This window comes from Ictidomys tridecemlineatus, chromosome 12, assembly GCF_052094955.1.
Source record: "Ictidomys tridecemlineatus isolate mIctTri1 chromosome 12, mIctTri1.hap1, whole genome shotgun sequence".
Taxonomy (NCBI): Eukaryota; Metazoa; Chordata; class Mammalia; order Rodentia; family Sciuridae; genus Ictidomys; species Ictidomys tridecemlineatus.
Genome location: NC_135488.1, coordinates 92,362,422 through 92,382,258, shown reverse-complemented (window position 1 = coordinate 92,382,258; position 19,837 = coordinate 92,362,422). Strand labels below are relative to the sequence as shown.

The following is a 19,837-nucleotide window of genomic DNA, read 5'->3' as shown; positions in this document are numbered from 1 at the left end:
CAAATGTCTAAAAAGACAAAAGCAAAAAGTTGATTAGAGGTTGCCAGGGGTAACAGGAAGGAGAGGACAGGAACCACTAGTTATGGAATTTATTTTGGGGGTGATGAAAATGTTCTAATATTACAGTTACAACTGTGTAACTGTGAATGTATCCACTAGATGAATTGTAAGGTATGCAAATTACATCTTAAATCTGTTAAAACATAAAGTCACTGAGAAGCTACTTATACCATACATAATCGAAAAAGGATTAGTATGTAGAATTAACAACTTCTGAAAATCTATAATAAACAAACAAAATAGCAAAGCATTTGATCAGGCAATTTACAAGGAAAGAAATTCTAAATAACAAATAAACATCTGAAGGATGCTCAAACTCAACAGTAATCAGAGAAATGCACACTAAAATACATAGTATTTCATATCCATTTGTCAAAGGAAAAAAGATACAAAAATGCAAATAAATGAACTGTAAATTTAGAAGACTTCAGTCATAGAAAACTATATTAATAAAGATTAATTGAAAAATAAAACCAACTTTACTTTGTCAGTGATATTACCTAGCTATGGTGCAAATGACTGTACCCACAATTCATTTGCTGAAATCCTAACTCCCAGAATAATATGGTATAAGGAGGTGGGGCCTTTGAGAGATGATTAAATTATAAGAGATCTGCTCTCATAATTGGGATATTGCCCTTATAAAATAGGCCCAATGGAGCTGGTTTACCCATTTACCATCTAAAGATGCAGCTAAAAGGTATCATCTATGGACCAAGAGATGGACACCCTAACCAGACATAGAATCTGCCAGCACCCTGAACTTCCCAGCTTCTAGAACTATAAAAAAAACTTTTGTCATTTATAAGCTGCTGAGCTTTTGGTATTTTATTATAGTAGCCTGAACAGACCAAGACAATCAGTAGCAATGGAAAGCATGCCACAAGAGAAAACATTAAACTCTGTTTTTCAAATTTTCTTTTTCTATTTTGCGGTGCTTGGAACTGAAACCAGGGCCTCATACATACTACACAAACAACCACTAAGCCACATTCCCAGCACAAGAAAATGTTAAACTCTCAAGTAATTTAATTTTTCATTTCTTATGCTTTTTTCTACAGAATAACATATTATATTTTTAATAGTCATGTAAATTGTCAAAGGAAAAATATGTTGAAAATTTAGAGTCCTTCCTCCTTCATTCAAAAAATGGTAATGTCTTTGCTTAGTATTATCTTGAAAAGAGAAGGGGTAGGGGGGGACATGACGACACAATGACAGACAGTAGGGTAGTGTTTCAATGACATGAACTAAGGTACCCAGATCATATGATCATATGGGTCCAAATTCTGACTCTGCTAACTATTGGCTGTGTTTCTGACAAGTTATTTCATGTCGTGTGCCTTTGTTTACTCATTTCTTGGTACTTATCTCAAAGGGTTGTTCTTCTTATGTTTAAATGTCAATATATTTCTAGAGTTCAGAACAGTGTATAACATAGTAAAAAGCTAATAAATACAGGAACTTTGCAAGAATAAGGACAACAGCAGGGTTTTAAAAGAGATCTTATGTCTACAGATGGAAGTTGATATGTAGCACTACTGGCTATTTTAAACAACAAAGTGGAATGTGGCTAGAGGAAAGATGGGACAGTATAATTATTATTATTATTATTTTAAAGAGAGAGAGAGAGAGAGAGAGAGAGAGAGAATTTTAATATTTATTTATTAATTTTAGTTTTTGGCGTACACAACATCTTTGTTTGTATGTGGTGCTGAGGATCGAACCCAGGCCACACACATGCCAGGCGAGTGCACTACCGCTTGAGCCACATCCCCAGTCCAACAGTATAATTATTATTGAATGAATAGTATCACTAATCGCTATAGTTTGCTTGATTATTAAATCTAAAAAAACCTTAAAAAAGAAAAATAAAGTAAAATATGTAAATATAATTTGACACAAAGGTAATACACAAAGGAATCATGATCTTTTCTGTTCTTTTACAGAAATTAAGAAAAATAATTTTACCTCCATTGAAAGTAACCTCTCCAAGGCAGTCTCTTGGTACTTTTGATGCACAGCGTTTATGGCAATTGAATTTACAATCTAAAATAAAAATATATGGCTTATTATTATTATATGTAGATAGGCAATATCAGATATGGTTAGACTTTCCTTAAATCACACATGGAATATAAATACTAATGATGATATTGCTGCTAAAATAATAGTATCTTTCTCCACTAAGAACTCAAGTCTTGCAATAAAGGTCTAGTTAACTTCTGATGACACATCTTAATAGTTATTTAACCTTCCACAAGTTACTCAACTCCACCAGGGAACTTCATCTGTATAATGGGGCTAGTAGCATTAATATAATACTGCAAAAGTGTGCTGGCAGCTCCATGTTTACTTCTCTTATCTCACATGCATTGTATCTCTTATATCACTGTATTTCCTGTATTTTAAGCTGATAATCTCCTATAAGAGTCTTTTAAGCTGACATCAGATACATATTTTTATCTTCTGAGTATTAAAACCTGATACAGATGCTAAAAGGTACCAGATGCAGAAAAGAGACTGAGACTCCAAATATATTCTAATAAGGATTTTCACATACAGCCCTGTAAGAAAGGACTTACATCTCCATTTCTACATAATGGTTCTCTTCTGCCTACAAGAACCTCAGAGTTGATGGCACTGCAGAATAGAATCAGATATAATCTATTCAACATGACTGTATAACTCAGTGGTTCTCAAATTGTGATCCCCAGCTCAGCATCAGCATCATTTGGCAACTTGTTAGAAATGTAAATTCTTAGAAGTAAGGCTGAGAAATCTGTGTCCTAATGAGCTTTTTTTAAGTAACATTAAAATTGAGATCCACTAATGTAACCATGTCTAACACTGCTTCTGAGATCAATTTACCAAAAATAACTGGGTAAAAATAATTTGAGTCCTGATTTACAATGCTTTGTAACTCTTGTGAGTCAAGGAAATCCCATGTATCACATGAGCAGCATAGGTTGAAAGTGATTATAGAAAAAAACAGCCATGAACTTAATAATTTGATGGGTAATAAACTTCACATTAGGTAAAATATAGTCTTTAGGAGAGGTCCTAGTAAAAAAATCATACATGTTAATATCTTGTATATCTCTTAAGCAACATATTAGGTTTTAATTTCATAAACTTTGCAAATTCTGCAAATAACAAGTTCCATTTTCCCTTTGAAAATGTAAAGCTAAATGGTCCACTTGTAGTATATAGGTTCTAATTGTAGGCATTTTTATTTCTTTATGTTCTTACCCATTTATTAAGTAATTTATTTATGCTTGCTTAGATTTTACACATGACTTCAAGCTGCATTAAGTTTTTGTATAGGAAAGGAATTTGAAAATAAGAGAATAAATAAATAGATGGATGAATAAATGAAGAGTGATCAATGACCCCATATAATTTTATTGTTAACATTTTTTTTTGCTTTCTTAGCTTTTCAAATGAATGAAAACAATGACTATTTTCCTTTTTAACTGTATTAATTCATATTATAATAAACAGGAATTGCTGGATTATAATTATATGGATCACTGAAAAGGCTCAGCTATTCAGAAATATTAACTTGACATTTTCTGAACCAGTATAAGAACAAAATATTATTCTTCTAGAATCCTAAAAGGTTAATCTAATAATCCAGTGGCAGAGTTAACAGGCTTTATTTAAAAACTCATCATTCTGAGGATGCAGCTCAGTGGTAGAGCACTTACCTCACATGCACAAAGCCCTGGGTTCAATCCCCAGTATGAAAAAAAGGAGAGAAAGCCTAATGCCTGAAAGAGTCATATAGTAGGTAACCACCTAGTAGATAACCATAACTTACCTTACAAGAGCCAAATTCTTGTTTTTCTGTGTATTAGTGATGTAACTTTTTTTTGTTATTGTGGTGGTGGGGACTAAACTCAGGGCCTTTTGCATGTTATGCAAGTGTTATACTGGTAAGTTACATCCCCAGCTCCACTAGCTATGTATATGATCTTAAGCAATTTACAAATGGAAAATGACTGCTAGTACTAATGATTTTCATACAATGTTTGGTATGTAGTACAAACACTGCAGGTAAAAGTTAACATACACACATATATATATTTTTAATATTTGGTTTTTAGTTATAGGTGGACACAATATCTTTATTTTATTTTTATGTGGTGCTGAGGATCAAACCCAGTGCCTCACCCATGCTAGGCGAATGCTCTACCTCTGAGCCACAACCCCAGCCCCGACACATATATTTTATATGCTTTTACACACACACACACACACACACACACACACACACACACACACACACCCCTTTCTTTTTAAAGCTGACAAGTAGAAGAACAATTTCTTCAGCAAATTCTTCTAAATAAAAATATTTTAGTAGCTCAGTAGTAGAGCACTTGCCTAGCATATGTGAGGCACTGGGTTCAATCCATTGCACTACATAAAAATAGACAAATAAAATAAAGGTATTGTGTCCATCTACAACTAAAAATATTTTATATTTATTAAGAAAAAAAAAGAAATTTTACTGAAAGAAAACATTCAATCCTACCTTTGCACTGCATTCCTTGGCGAAAGAGACCCTTCAGTAACCGTTTGCAGTACTGACATATTGTGGGGCGGCCGTAAGAGTGAACAGCAAACGTGTGTGGAACTTTTACTCTGCACATTACCATCTTTTCCATCCAGATTGGGCGACCACTCCAAGATGGAATTCTCTTACTTGGTTCTTGGTGAACATGTGACTAAAATATAAATAAGTCAATATTAAAAACAAAGTGTGGGAGCACAGCTTAACCACAAAAGTCATTATTTGCAATGCTAAAGTCAATAATCTGAAATGTGGATTTCAGCAATTTCCTATGGAAAATTTAGTTTATCAACCCTTGAAGGAGAAAAGTAAAGATTCTTTTTCTTGCTATTACATTAACAACAACAACAACAACAACAAATGAAAATAAGGTGTGTTCACTCAGATATATGTTATTTTTTCATTGACTAACTATTATTTGCCAGGCACGTTCAGCATATAATTAAAAGCCAAAAACCTTAACATGATGCAATTATTTTATTTTTTTTGTTGTAATGAGGATCATACCTTGGGGTGCTCCAATGCTGAGCTACATTCCCTGTTCTTTTTATTCATTTTCTGTTTTGAAGCAGTGTCTTGCTAAGATGCCCAGTCTGGCACTGAATTATGATCCTTCTGCCTCAACCTTCTAAACTGATGGAATTATAGGGGTGTATCACCATGATCGGTTTAACATTAGTTTATAACTAATTTTCAAATCTATTCAAAACATGACCAAAGCCAGAAATGGTGGCTCGTGCTGGTTATTCCAGCCACCCAGGAGACTAAGCCAGGAAGATCACAAGTTTGAGGCCAGCCTCAGCAACTCAGAGGACCCCTAAGCAACTGAGTGAGATCCTGTCTCAAAATAAGAAATAAAAAGGGCTGCAGATGTGGTTCAGTGATTAAGTGACCCTGAGTTTAACCTCCAAACCCCAAACAAACAAACAACAAAAACAAAACCCTAAGGATTTAATAATAGAAAATGTACACAAATTTGAAGATTATTATTGTATTATTGAACATGAAGTCTCAAAATTATTTTAAAATAAATTTTAGATTTTCAAATATATCTCAACCAAAATATATAAATTTATGTCTAATTCATTTTGATGATACAATTAATGACAGGTACAAAATAATTAAAATGGCTTTAGCTTTAGGGGCTGGGGCTGGGACTAGGGCTGAGCGGTAGAGTGTTCACCTAGCATGTGTGAGGTGCTGGGTTCAATCCTCAGCACCACATAAAAATAAATAAAATAAAGGTATTGTGTCCAGCTACAACTAAAAAAATGCATTTAAAAAAAATGGCTTTAGCCTTAGTAATTAGGCTTTAAGTAGTTCCTTAATATTTTCAAGTTCTTTGGATTTTTTTCTCCCAAGTGAACAAAAAACAAAATTAAAGAACAATATGAAATTTTTGTGTAATGTAAGGTGTAACTATGGCTCTTTCTATATGAAGGAAATAAAGTAAATTGTTGGCTATTTCAATGTGGCTCATTTCATTCATTCACCAAACATTCACTTATTATTATATGCTAGGCCCCATGTTATATATTTGGGACACAAAACTGAATAAAACATAACCCAGGTTCTCAAGCACAAAGTTAAATACCTAACTATCACCTAGATATATGAACAGATTATGCTGTATGTAACTACTTGTATCTTCTCTGCCAGAAATGAGGTCCTGAGACTGTTTGGATGTCTTCTGTAAATAGGAATATTTATAACTCAGAAAAGTTGAGTTATTCTATATTGATACATTCCACTAATGGAAGCAAAAGAAGTCAGAAAAAAACAAGAGACAGAGAAATGTAAGAGGAAGTAAAAGGAGGAAGATGAGCAAAACACAGAAGAAAAGGAAAAGAACAGAACAAAACAACTGAATGCAGAACACTATAAAAGGAACACAAATGTAATTTCAGATCAATAGTTTTTTCCTAATGTGTAGCGAGAAATTTCTGAAATGAATTATGAAGCTGTTTAATTCAGGAAAAGTTCAAAAAGAATGTTAAAACCCAAACCACACTTGCATGCTTCAGATGTCCAAGGTGTCTAGTCTGGCTCACCCTTCCTCCCTGCTGCCATGCATGGAACACCTTCAGCCAAAGGAACACCACAGGGATTCTGCAAAGTTAAGAAAGAAGCCAAAGGGAACCAGAAACAGATATTTTAAGTCTGCTTACCCCTGGTTCCCTATTCTAATGGTGGCTCAATACTCTGCTTCTCTTGATTCTGCTTCTACCACTTTTGATTTATCTCAAGTTCAAAACACACAAGGTGGAGTTAGACTGATTTAGGCAGCCATGATCAAACATAAAGGGCACTCCTGTAAAAAAGAAACTTCATAACAGACCTTTACACATATCAGTGGTCAGTTACTGCCTTCTGGTCAGGTCCTGCTGGGATTAGGGTCTTGGGGACATGGTAAAGACCATGTGTATCAGGAACTGTTCAGAGGATCAAGGTTGTAGCAGCTACCTAATATGTTATATCCAGGTAAAGTTATTTATGTTATCTCAATTTTAAATAGGAAAAAATAGGCTCAAAGGGATTAATACCAGTAAGCGGTAATATCAGAATCTAAATTTATGTTTAGTTCTTCATTCTAGTCCATCTACAGATTTCCCATCTCAATATATTGAGGGGGCTGGAGTTTTGGCTCAGTGGTAGAGCACTTGCCTAGCACATGTGAGGCACTTGGCTTGATCCTCAGCACCACATAAAAATAAATAAAATAAAGATACTGTGTTCATCTACAATTAAAAAAATTTTTTTTAAATATATTCAGGTTTCCAATACAATCCTACTTGTAACAGCAGTTTATCTATTAAGGAAGAAATGGTATGGCAGACTTAATCAGAATTTGAAGGAAAGAGAACATTGGTAGATTAGCAAGAGAAATTGATTAAAATGGGACTATGAAGGGGCTAAGGATTTAGTTCAGAGGTAGAGCTGCTTATCTAGCATATGTGAAGTCCTGGGTTTGATCCTTAGCACCACAAAACAAAAAAACCACATACAAACAAAAAATTCACCACGATCACCACAAAAATCCCAAACACAGGATACTTAAAAAGAAACACATAAGGTCTATCTGGGAAAATATCTGCAGGGCTTGAAGTTTAGCTAAATGATAGAGTATATGCAAAGCCCTAAGTCCAATCCCTGGCAGCGAGCGTGTCTCACACACACACACACACACACACACACACACACACACACACACACACACACACACACACACACACGGGCAGGGAACTATTGAGATTAAAGTAACAATGAGTGAAATTTCTTCTTACCTTGTTTTAATGTCCCCTATTTACAAATTACCATTTTGCTTAAATTGTTATTTCTTGCCTATTAATGCAAAGCCAGAAATTTTCTAAAAGTAATTGATTATTTCCAGTTTAGTTTTAAGCTAACATTTGCCCAAGTTAATTGTCCACAAAAACCATATAACATTACCAATACTATATTGTATATAATAATGAAGAAAATAAAAGCATTTTTAAAATCAGTAATTCCTCAATTATGTATATTTAATTGGCTTTGGAGTATTTCTCAGTGAAAGAAATATCTCCACTTTTACACATACACTTAGATCCAACATTTTCTTTCCATTCTGTTCTATACCCTCAAGAATATAAAGAAGCACTTAACTGTCTCATCTTCAAAACGTCAGCACTCAATTTTGGATTCTTTAACCTTAGTGATCCCAATCTAGCCAAACTCAATGAATAGTATATCTTCTTCTATTCTTCTTCTATCTCTGTTTCCTCTTTAGACTGACTTCTGATATAATAACAGAAACGGCCTTCTTACATGTGAACAAAAACCATCTTGTTAGACTCAAAGATTTCTAATACGAATAATATCTCAGTGACTCACAAATTTTTCTTTCTCATTTCCCTACCTATATAATCAGGACAAGACTATAGCTCCTAGGAGTGTGGTTAGGAGACATGGTAAAGCTCCTAGCACAAAGCCTGGCACATGTGAGCCACTCTGCTCTTCTCTTTGTTCAGCTATCTCCTCTGTTCCTATAATGTATTCTCTCTTCTTATCTTTCTTCCTTGTGATTTTCCTCCCGAGTTCTTCCTTTACTTTATATCTAACTTTCTGAGACTGCATGACTAGATCAACAAAACAAAACCTTGAGGACTTTCCACTCTACCAGTTTTACCTGTTGTAAAATATTCTAAGCAATCAAGCCAATTCAAACTTGTCACTCTACTTCTTATACTTTCTTAAGGAACTTTCATCTTTAGGATAAAATATAAAAGATTTAAATTTAACTAGTTAGCCTCCTGTACCCATGGGTTTGGCATCCACATATTCAGCCAACCCTGAACTACAAATGTAGTTTGCCTATGGTGGATGAATCTGTATTGAACATACACAGACTTTTTATTTTCCTTAGGAATAAAGTTCCCAAAACAGTAAGAACAACACCTATTTACACAGCATTTGCAGCATATTAGGTATTATAAGTAATCTAGAAATGATTTAAAGTATATGAGTATATGCATATATAAATGTACCAAAGAGAATTTCACAATTCTGTGCATGTTGAAAATACGAATCAAAAATAAAGGAGTGAAAGGAAGATCAACAGAGGAGAGGAGGAAGAAGGGGAGGAAAAGGGGAGGAAGAAGAAAAAATATATACAAGAGGATGTGTGAAAGTTATATGCAAATACTATACCATTTTATATAAAGGACTTGAGCATCCATGAACTTGTTCATAAGATGCACCAACTTTCCTACTATCAATCTTCACCCAAGCTTTTCCATATGTTTATACCTAACTCCTTGTTCTTGGTCTCTATGCCACAGTATTCTTCTTCTACTTTAAAATCAGAAGGTTTTACCCCAATATCTCAGTATACCAAAATCTTGTAACCCCCTTGGGCATCAAGACAATATCCCAAGTCTTGATTTTGCCACTAATATACTGAAGATCAAAAAGGTTATAAAACAACTAAATGATAAGATTACAATCTATGGATGAAAGTCATTTCAAGTACTATTAAATGATTAAGGGATTATTTCTTTTTTCTCTGACCTTTATCTTTGAGAAGCACAATACATTAGGGAGAAAAATCACAGATTTAAAAATAATGAGATCTGGATTTAATTCTAATATCTCTTATTCATTTGCTCTGTGACTTCAGACAGGTTCTGGGTCTCCACTGTCTTATGTGTATACAGACTTATGAATATACCTCAAAATGTGAGGTTCAATGGAATCATTCACTCACTAATTCACGCATCAACTGAGTATCTACTAAGTACCAGTTACTGTGATGAGCATTAGGGGCACATAAAGACACAAATATTGTCTTCTCTAAATAGATAATAAACTCCTTCAGGACACAAAAGTGATATTAGGTAGTATGTCATATATACAATTAGAAAGTTTTGAAAAGTATGATATCATTCACAAAATAAAATAACTTCTAGGTAAGGAAAATTGGGAAAGGCAGGAAGGTAGCTATTGAGGTAGGTCTGGAAAAACTATGTACGACTGACATGAAGAACAAAGTTAGGAGGAACAAGGATGTGCAGGAAATGTTGGAATAACGTAGACTGCCAGGAACATAGATTATATAAAGATTTCTGTGATGGTTAATCTTGGTTATGGACCTGACTAGATTGAGAAATGTTTAGAAAATCCATAAAGCTTACTTCTGGGTGTGTCTGGAAGGGTGTTTCCAAAGATGACTGACATGCAGGTCACAGAACTGAGTGGGAAAGACCTGCCCTGGATGTGCATTGTCCAATAAGCTGGGGTCCTGGCTTTAACAAAGAGCGGAAGAAGAAGAAAACTTGTACATGCATACTATCCTCTTTTAGGGGGGAGGATTCTTTTTTTTGCTGCCATCACAGATTCCAGCTTCTTCAGCCTTTGAATGTGCACTTGCACTAGAAACTCTCCAAGACACTTTGGGGCCTGTAGCCTTGAAATGGGATTCATTATTGGTCCTTCTTACACTCTGAGGTTTCAGCTTTTTCGACTGAGCAGCTCTCCAGCCTACAGATGGCCATGTAGGGCTATTAAACCTCTGACTGTATATGTCAATTTAATAAATTCCCTCTTTTAATCTCTCTCTCTCTCTCTCTCTCTCTCACACACACACACACACACACACACACACACACACACATTATTGTTTCTGTTCTTCTGGAGCTCCCGAACTAATAGTTTTCTAGTGGGAAGCAACATCAAGTTGCATATTAGGGAAATTCATCTGGCTGTTTTATATGAGATGGAAAGTTAAGTATGGAGACCAGGAGCCAGGATACTGGCTAGTAGCTAATGCAATGGCCCAATTGATAAAATAATGCAATCCTTAGGTACACAAAATCCAATTTATTCCTACTGGTAAGATTTGTCTTCATTATTACATTTTAAACTTCTTAAGTGTAGGAATATTACTATATTTAATTATATAAGTTATATTCTAGAATGATGTCATACCCTGTGGAAGCATTAGGAATAACTAGCAAAACCTCCTTCTATTTCCTTAGAATACATACCTCTTCACTGAGAAGGGCTATACACTCAGGCTGTAGGGGTCTTGGAACTGAGAGGCCAGGTCCTGGTAGAGATACATTCGATAGCCGTCTCTTTCTTACTCCACTACAGTTATTTGGTATCTTGAAGGCACACCGTTTGTGATAATTTAGTCCACAACCTAAATATATTTTAAAAGGTAAAATGTAAGATCAAAAAAACTTTACTGCTTACATGTGACACATAAAAAACTATCACTTCTTTTATTTAACTTATTTCCTCTGTCAACAATATCTACCCTGATTAAGAATTCAGATGACAGGCTAAGTAGAAGGTAACAAATTCAAGAACAGGAAACATGCAGAAAGGTTTATTTAGAAAGGTTAAGTTAGCTTTAAAGTAGTAGATCCTGAAGTGCAATCCCAAAGGCAATCACCTTGGAATTTGTTAGAAATGTAAATTACTGGTTTCACCTCTGATTTATTTCATTAGAAACTCAGGAGGGGGCCTACCTAAGTGTTTTATGATGCCTGGTAAAGTTTGAGAGCCACAGCTTAATACAGTGGCCAGCAGCAAACTGTGGTCATGTATCAAATCTTTCCTTTGATGAGAAAACCGTATGAAACTCAAATATCAGTGTTCAAAAATACAACTTTTACTGGAACACAGCCATGCTATTTGTTTATGTATTGTCTATGGTTTGTTTCACACTACAACAACAGAATTAAGTCACCAGAGACACCACATGCTCTGCAGAACCTAAAATATTTACTCTCTGGCTATTACAAAAAAGTTTATTGACCCTACATACTAAAAGACTGCTTCTTTGTAAAAAATGTACATCTGCAGCCTATCCCCTAGCAATTCTAAAAACTTTTAAGTAAGGAGGTTAATATTTACTGAGCCACATTTTGTGCCAAATGTTTTATCTATATTACCTTATTTGAACCATTCATGAAACCAGTGGGGTTGAATATATTTTTACAGAGAAATCAATCCTCAGGTCTAGTAAATTGCCTACGAATAAAAATGTGTAGGTGGCAGAAGTAGGAACAGAATCTTATAATCTCTGCAATCCTTTTTTTTTTTTTTTCCCCCTTCTCAGTACTGGGGATTGAACCTGGGGTATTTTACCACTGAGCTACATCCCCAGCCCTTTTTATTTTTTATTTCAAGATAGGATCTCATTAAGTTGCTTGGGGCCTAAGTTGTTGAGATTGGCCTTGAACTTGTGACCCTCTTGCTGAAGCCTCCCAAATCACTGCACCCAGCTAATCTTTGCAATTCTAAACCCTGGTTACTACTAGATCCAACTATGACTTGTTTTTTCTTTAATAATAAAAAATGCAAATATGAAAAATTTTAAACCACATACCTTCACATTTTAGTCCCTGACGTACCAATCCCCAGAGCATCTCACCACAATAATCACAAAAAGTAGGAGCTTTGTAAGAATGTACATAGAGAGTATGTGGTCGAATCTGGAAGTCTTCTACTGTGGCCAAAGCTTTTAAAAAAAGAGAAGTATTAAAATAAACTTTGCATTTGTAATTACAAGGAGATCAGAAATGCTCACCATGTACATTTATGTTGAAACAGAATCACCATTTCTCTAAAACTTTCATTTGACCATAAAATTAAATTATTTTCCACATTCTATACTGTGAATTTTAAACTTGTTTAGAAAGTCCACTGGCTTCAAATTTTGAACTCCAACTCAACTTGGAGGTCTATATGCAGATTATTTGGTCCACAAGCATTTTCACATAATGACAAGACAATAAACAGTTGTTAGATCTATTTTAACTAATTAAAAATTGTTTAGCTTCCAATACACCGGGGAAAAAAACACTAAAATTAAAATGAAAATACTGTGGAACTTAACCTCAATTTATCACAAATTTCTGTTGGAAAAGAGTTCTGATTTAGGATCCCATGATACATTCTGTTTGTTCTCCATAGTCTTAGTGATTAAGAGAGAGAGAGACTCCTTTCCTCTCAGTGAACAAAAGAACAAACCTGCAAGTATAATTACTATACATCCTTGTGGTTTTATTCCGACTGGTCCATAACAAAGAAGGAATGGATGTGAGCATGACTTGCAGGGAAGGCAAGGAGTGGAAGCCCCTCATGAGTGAAAAAGACAAGGAATGGAAAGTGTATATATATATATATATATATATAGTTTGGGGTTGTAGTTTAGAAGAGTGATGGGGAGGGGCTAGATGAATGAGAAGAACAGAAATATAAAAGGAGTAGGAACTAATAAAGAAAGGTGATGTTGGTCAGAGAGGCTCTAAAGAATAGGCTCAAAGATGAGTTTGGGGTGAAGGAAACGTGGTAGCAGGACTCTGAATTCTTAGGTGGCAAGTTTATTTGCTTTTTCTATGAGTCTTCCTTTCTTGTCAAACAAAAAGTATCACAGACCTATTATGTGCATAATTATGACACTCTTTCTCCCTTTACATATGTCACTAACAATCTTGCCCATAAACTGTTGATGAGACTAAAAATGGAGTTAAAGAACAAGGAATGGCAAAAGCAAATAAGGTAAAGAGGAAAATGCCCATTGGGAACAAAATGAGAAGATGAATTTTTCTGATATTATTAGTTCATTTTAGTTATATATAATATTAGGGTTCATTTTGACACATAATTATACAATCATGGAATATAATTTTCTCTAATTCAGTCCCTACTAGGAAGAAGCATTTTTTTTAAGCCAAGGAAACCAGTACTGTTATTTCCTCTTTCATATCTTTAATATTTTTTTTCCGATTCTCTTTTCTGAATCTCAATTTCCCTCATCTAAACTGTTTATAAAATGGAAAAAGAAAACAAAATTTTAATATTGTTTTATTTATTTGATTCAGATAAAAAAAGAACATATTTCTTTGTCAGTTCAACTGACAATTCCATTAATTTAGTAAAACACAAGTAATTTGCAGTTCATTTTCCTACTTTTTTTCATCTGTGAAAGTAGTAAGTAATCTTCCTAAAAGTAAAATTACATAATAATGACTATTTTATAGAGGAAAGAAGTAAGCAACCATATAGTACCAGGACCAAATGTAACTGAACATAGCATTTAATGCAGAAAATAAAGCTCTTTGCAAAAATTAAAATAAAAAAGAACAAAATAAAAGGAGTTATTTACTTACCTGAAAGAACAACTTCTACTAGATCTCCTTCATGTATTTCATCTGCTGAGGTAATCAGCTGCAAAATATTTTCTGAGTTCATGTCATGGCGAAAGAGAAGAATTTTATCATACATGCCAAAGAATCCACACTCTGGAAACTGTGGGAAAATAGTCCTATATCAATATACTCATAACTTTCTGTTTTTATAAGTAAATGTCTCAAAGTTATAAGAGAATTTTTAATAGTGTTTTAGCTTAACACTATTTGATAGCAATTTTATTGATATCCAAAAAAAGCCACATTCAAGATTTGTGGTTAAAATTCAAAAATAGAAAAGTAAATTTATAAATAGTCACTGATTATCTTTTTTTTTTTAAGAAAGAGGAGAGGGAGAGAGAGAGAGAATTTTTTTTTTAATATTTATTTTTCAGTTCTCGGCAGACACAACATCTTTGTTTGTATGTGGTGCTGAGGATCGAACCTGGGCTGCACGCATGCCAGGTGATCCAGCTATTGCCTAAGCCACATCCCCAGCCCCAACTGATTATCTTAAAAGACAAAATCTCTTTGAATGAAAGCACTTTTTTTGTTTGTTTGTTTTGTGTCATGCTGGGGATTGAACCCAATGCCTCCTACATGCTGGATAAATGCTCTGCCACTGAGCTACATCCCCAGCCCCACACCTCTTTGAAATAGAGAATTTTTATATTGCTGATGAAGAATATAATCTTGAACTCATACTTTATTATTATATAGCTTGAAAGACAAGTAGTTTTTCACATTCTCTAGAACTGCATTGTCTGATATATAGCTTCTATATTTACTACTATAGTTTGGATCTTAAGTCCTCACCAAAGATTTATGTGTTACAGGCTTGGCACCTTGGGGTGGTGCTATTAGGAGATCATGGAGCAATTAAGTGGTAAGTAGGGTTACTGGAAGGTTTTTATGTCATTGTTCCCTGAAGGGACTGTGGGACCCTGGTCTTTTTTTTTTTTTTTAACTGTCTTTTGCTCCCTCATGAGGTGAACAGTTCTATTCTGTTCATGCTTCTACTATTATGTGTTTCTTCACTGAAAGCAAGTGGAACCTTTGAAACTGTGAGCCAAACCAAACCTTTTCTTTATAAGCTGCTTATCTCAGGTGTCTATTAAGGTTGCCTAATGTAGCTATTAATCACAAGCAGTTATTTAAATGTAAAATAATTAGAATTAAGTAAAAATAAAATTTTGATTCCTTATTCACTCAAGCCACATTATATATAAGCACTCAACTGCCATGCTAGCTACAAGTTATCATACTGAACAAGACAGATATAGAACACTTCCACCATCCTAGTACATTGTATTGAACAATGCTTAGAAGACCAATAATAATCAAACTATAGTCACAAGACTGCTATTTCCAATATTTTTGCCAGACACACAGTCTCTAGCATTTATTTAATACCTTATTTATATTTACTCACTGTAATTACAAATGCATCATTTACAATACCTTTCTTTAAAACAAACAACAACAACAACAAAAAAACACCTTTGGCCAGAGCAGGAGAATTGCAGATTTGTTCACACATGCCCTATCTGTATCATTTTAAGGCTTCTCCATTTTGTCAATATAGTGCCAAGACACTTTGGGGATTTGTATGTGGCCTAAAATATGAAGATGTATGACTAATATTTTTAATAGTAAATAGTTTGAGGTTAAGAGAGGATTTTAAATACTGGCCTTACAAAATAACCATGTTTAATTTCCCAATCATTTTTTAAAAATGAGATCATCTTCAAACCTACTAGGGTCTTGGGATATGCTGCTCTAGAAAATTCTTCAGGTCTCAAGAATTATGAACATTCATAACTTATTTTAGCTCCTCACAAAATATTTTTTAATAAACTATACAGTGTGTCAGGCCTTATCAGGCCTATGTTGAATGGCCTGAAAGAAATCACATAAAACTATAAATGCATTTACTTTAGGGATGTTGTTGGTGATAGAGTTTACTACTTCATACAATAGCCCTGCTTTGTGAGGACCCATGAAACAAAAGTTCCCTGGTTAGTTTTGTATGAGCAACTTGGATGATATATAATCAGTGATGTTTTTGTGTTTACTTTGCCTACTAGAAAAAAACAAGCCATATTTGTAGTCTACTTTACCAGTCTAGGATCTATGGCAGGTGTTTTTAGATGCAGAAGCAACCTACCTTCCTCTTGTTTTCTGACTTTAATTTTCCCATTAGAAAAATCTTTTATATCTCTCTCTCAAGAGTTCTCAAATCTTTTATTTTTTAAAGTTAAAATTTAAAAAACTGAAAACAAGAACTTCATTAGAAAGTTGGGAGATTATTAGTATTTTTTGAACCTGTTAAATAATAGGAAAAAATAGAAATATTTAGATTTTTATAAAACTAATTCTATTTTCAATAATTTGAGTTGCCCAATAGGATTTATAAAAATTCATAATATGCTTTAAAATATTTAACACTATAATAATTCTCAGCTGGAAAGATAACAATAAAAATACAGACTCAGGAAATTATTATTTTAAATATTATTTTAAATATACCCTATATGGAAGGGTAACTGATATTTAAAATTTAAAATAATTTAAAAATGTTAAAATTTTAATTAGAGAATATCTTCATAACTTAGTTCCAACAATTTTTCACAGTGAATAAAAAAAAATCCACATTTCATCCTTATAAAAATAAACTCTCTAACAAAATAATTGGATTTTTTTATTTTTAAATACTGGTGGGTGTGCTCTATCACTAAGCTACATTCCTATCCCTGTTTTTTTTTTTTAATTTTGAAACAGGGTCTTGATCAGTTATTTACGCCAGCTTGGAATTTACAATCCTCCTGCTCCAGTTTCACAACTGGGATTAAAAACATGTACTACCATGTCTAGCTTCTGATAAAATATTTGTATGAATGAAGCTGAATTTTAAAAGTCATATTTCTTGTAAGTCTGCTAACTGCAAGGTATTTGCCCCATAATGTATAAACAGAAAAAAAAGATACTATCTTCTAGGAGATTACAATCTAGTAGGAAATAAACACAAATATTATACCACATGGTTAAGTTAATGATGAAAATGAAATAAAAACAAAATCATAGAAATAAAAGCAAATAAATAACTGGGAAAGTACAGTAAAGGATACAGAATGATATTTAAACAGAACTGTAGTTAAAGAAGCTGGTGGGGGCATGCATGGGTTCCATAAGATAAAGGTAAACATGTAAGTGTCATTGTTGAGAAAGTACAAGGTAAATGGAACAAGGTGAAGTGTAGCCATGAGACTGAAGAATGAGGTAGGGAAGAACAGGGCAGAAATAGCACAAATATACACACAGGCCTGACGGACTATACTAAAAACCTTGGCGTTGACAGAGTTAGTTCAAGCTCTGCTACTTACTAACTACAGAAACTTAGATCAGCTATGAAACCTCCCTTTATCAGTTTCTTGTTTATAAAATGGGGATAACATAGTAGTGTGGCTTTATAGAGTTCTTGTCAAAATTAAATTTCTTGATAGCACTATGATCAATAAATACTGGTGGTTCATATTATTCTGTATCCAAGAGGGAGAGACTCAGATCAAAGCAATAATATGAACAAATCTGTTACCTAAAAAAAATAATGCTTATAGCATTGTGTAAATAAACTGAAATAGAAGAGACCAGAGCAATCTCCTGAAACAAAGAATGAAACTAATGTATGGGAAATAAAAATCAGAGTCTGGATTATATAATACAAAATGAAAAGAGATGAAGAATACTTCTCTCTTTAACAAAACATATGGATCATTAATGCTGATTTGATCAAAGCAGAAGTCCTAAAGAATGGTAATAAAGAACTGAATTTAATAAACATACCAATGAAAGAAGGAAAACAATATTAAAATAAATTTACAGCTTGGACAAAAAACAAACATAACCTTCTTAACAGACATATGACCTAATGAATAACAACAAGAAGAAATTGGTATTAAGAGATGCAAGAGTAAGTTAAAAAATTACAGAAAGTATAACAAATATTTATTTAAAATAAAAATTTATACATCAGAGGCTGGAAAGCTATTGGTGGTAATAAAGAATAAAGTCATTTTCTAGGCTAGTAAATACTTTCATAATATACTCACCTATAAAATTGACAAATTAAGAATTCTGAGGGGAAAAGTTGTAATAACTAGCCTAAAATAAATGGATTTTTGCTACTCGAGATTATAATTTAATGGTATGGCTGATAAGAGATTTAGGTGTGTTTGGTAATATTATCTGAAAGCAAGGGTCAGAACTAAATGATAATAGAAAATGTAGCTTGGAAAAAAAAAACAACAAAAGATTAAATACTGTCACTGAACATGAGGGAAACATTGTGGCCAAGGTTTAAAAATATTAGAAGTCTGGAAGCATGAATATATTAAAGATAAACATCTAAAAAGAAGAAACAGGAAATAAACAATGAGAACACACTTTAAAAAGTCTAAACAATTATGCAAAATAAACAAAACAATCTGCCAATGAAATGGATATACAGGGATATTGTTCATAATTTTTACAAATTCAGAAATTAGTTCTTTCAAGCATGAATAAATACGTAAAACAATGCCTTAACTCTGGTTACACATCAGAACCACCTGTGGAGCTTAAAACTTGAAAAGATGCTCAGGTTTTCTTTTCCCATAGACACCTGAATTCTAAATTTACTTTAAAAACATTATTCAATATATTAAAAATAGTCTTTATTTTTAAAAATAGTTTTATACTTATAGAAAAATTCAGACAATAGTACATAGAGGGTTCTACCCTATTAACATTTTACATTAGTTTGGTACATTATAAATTAATCACCTAACTTTATCAACTAAAGCCCATATTTTATTAAAATTTCCTTAGTTTTCACCTAATGTCCTTTCTCTGTTCCAGTATCCCATCCATGTTACCACATTACCTTTAGTTGTCCCGTACCCTGAGGCCTCTTTTGGCTGTGATGATTTCCTCAGACTCTAATGCCCTTGACTGTTGTATTTAAAGAGTGCTGGTCAGGTATTTTGTAGGATGCCCCATTGCTGGAATGTGTTTGATGTTTTTTCATGGTTAGACTGGGATTATTGGTGTCAGGGAGGTAGACCACAGAGGTTAAGTGCCATTCTGTGTCATCTTCATTATATCCTATCAAGGGAAGCTATTATATGACATCACTGATGTTGACTGAGTTAAGGTTTGCCAGATTTCTCCACTGCAAATCTACCCACCCCCTGTCCAGACCATATTTTTTCAAAGTAAGTTAAAATGAGCATCCCCCACTTAATAAGCAGAAAGTTATGTTTTCTTTCCTTGAAGGTAGAATATCTACAAAAATTATTTGGAATTCTTCTACCTAGGGGATTCGTCTATTATCCTCCATTTATTTGTTTATTCAATCATTTATAAATATCCGTATAGACTCAGGGATATTTATTTTATACTTTGGGATATTCTACTCTTTAAAAATAAATAAAGATATTGTATCCATCTACAACTAGAAAAAATATATTTTAAAAAAATTCAA

At 33.5% G+C, this 19,837-nt stretch overlaps 1 protein-coding gene across 4 annotated transcripts in view; it reads right to left on the bottom strand.

Annotated features, from left to right (window-relative positions):
* Nucleotides 1–19,837, bottom strand: part of Prkd3 (protein kinase D3) — a 69,512-nt gene that overhangs the window by 30,503 nt on the left and 19,172 nt on the right. For all 4 annotated transcript variants that reach the window (XM_078029381.1, XM_078029379.1, XM_078029382.1 and 1 more), the window contains 5 exons: nt 14,299–14,437; nt 12,513–12,644; nt 11,161–11,318; nt 4,598–4,790; nt 2,032–2,109 (listed from right to left, as the gene is read on the bottom strand). In XM_078029381.1, the coding sequence (XP_077885507.1) occupies nt 2,032–2,109; nt 4,598–4,790; nt 11,161–11,318; nt 12,513–12,644; nt 14,299–14,437 (700 nt within the window). The remainder of the gene's footprint in view (nt 1–2,031; nt 2,110–4,597; nt 4,791–11,160; nt 11,319–12,512; nt 12,645–14,298; nt 14,438–19,837) is intronic.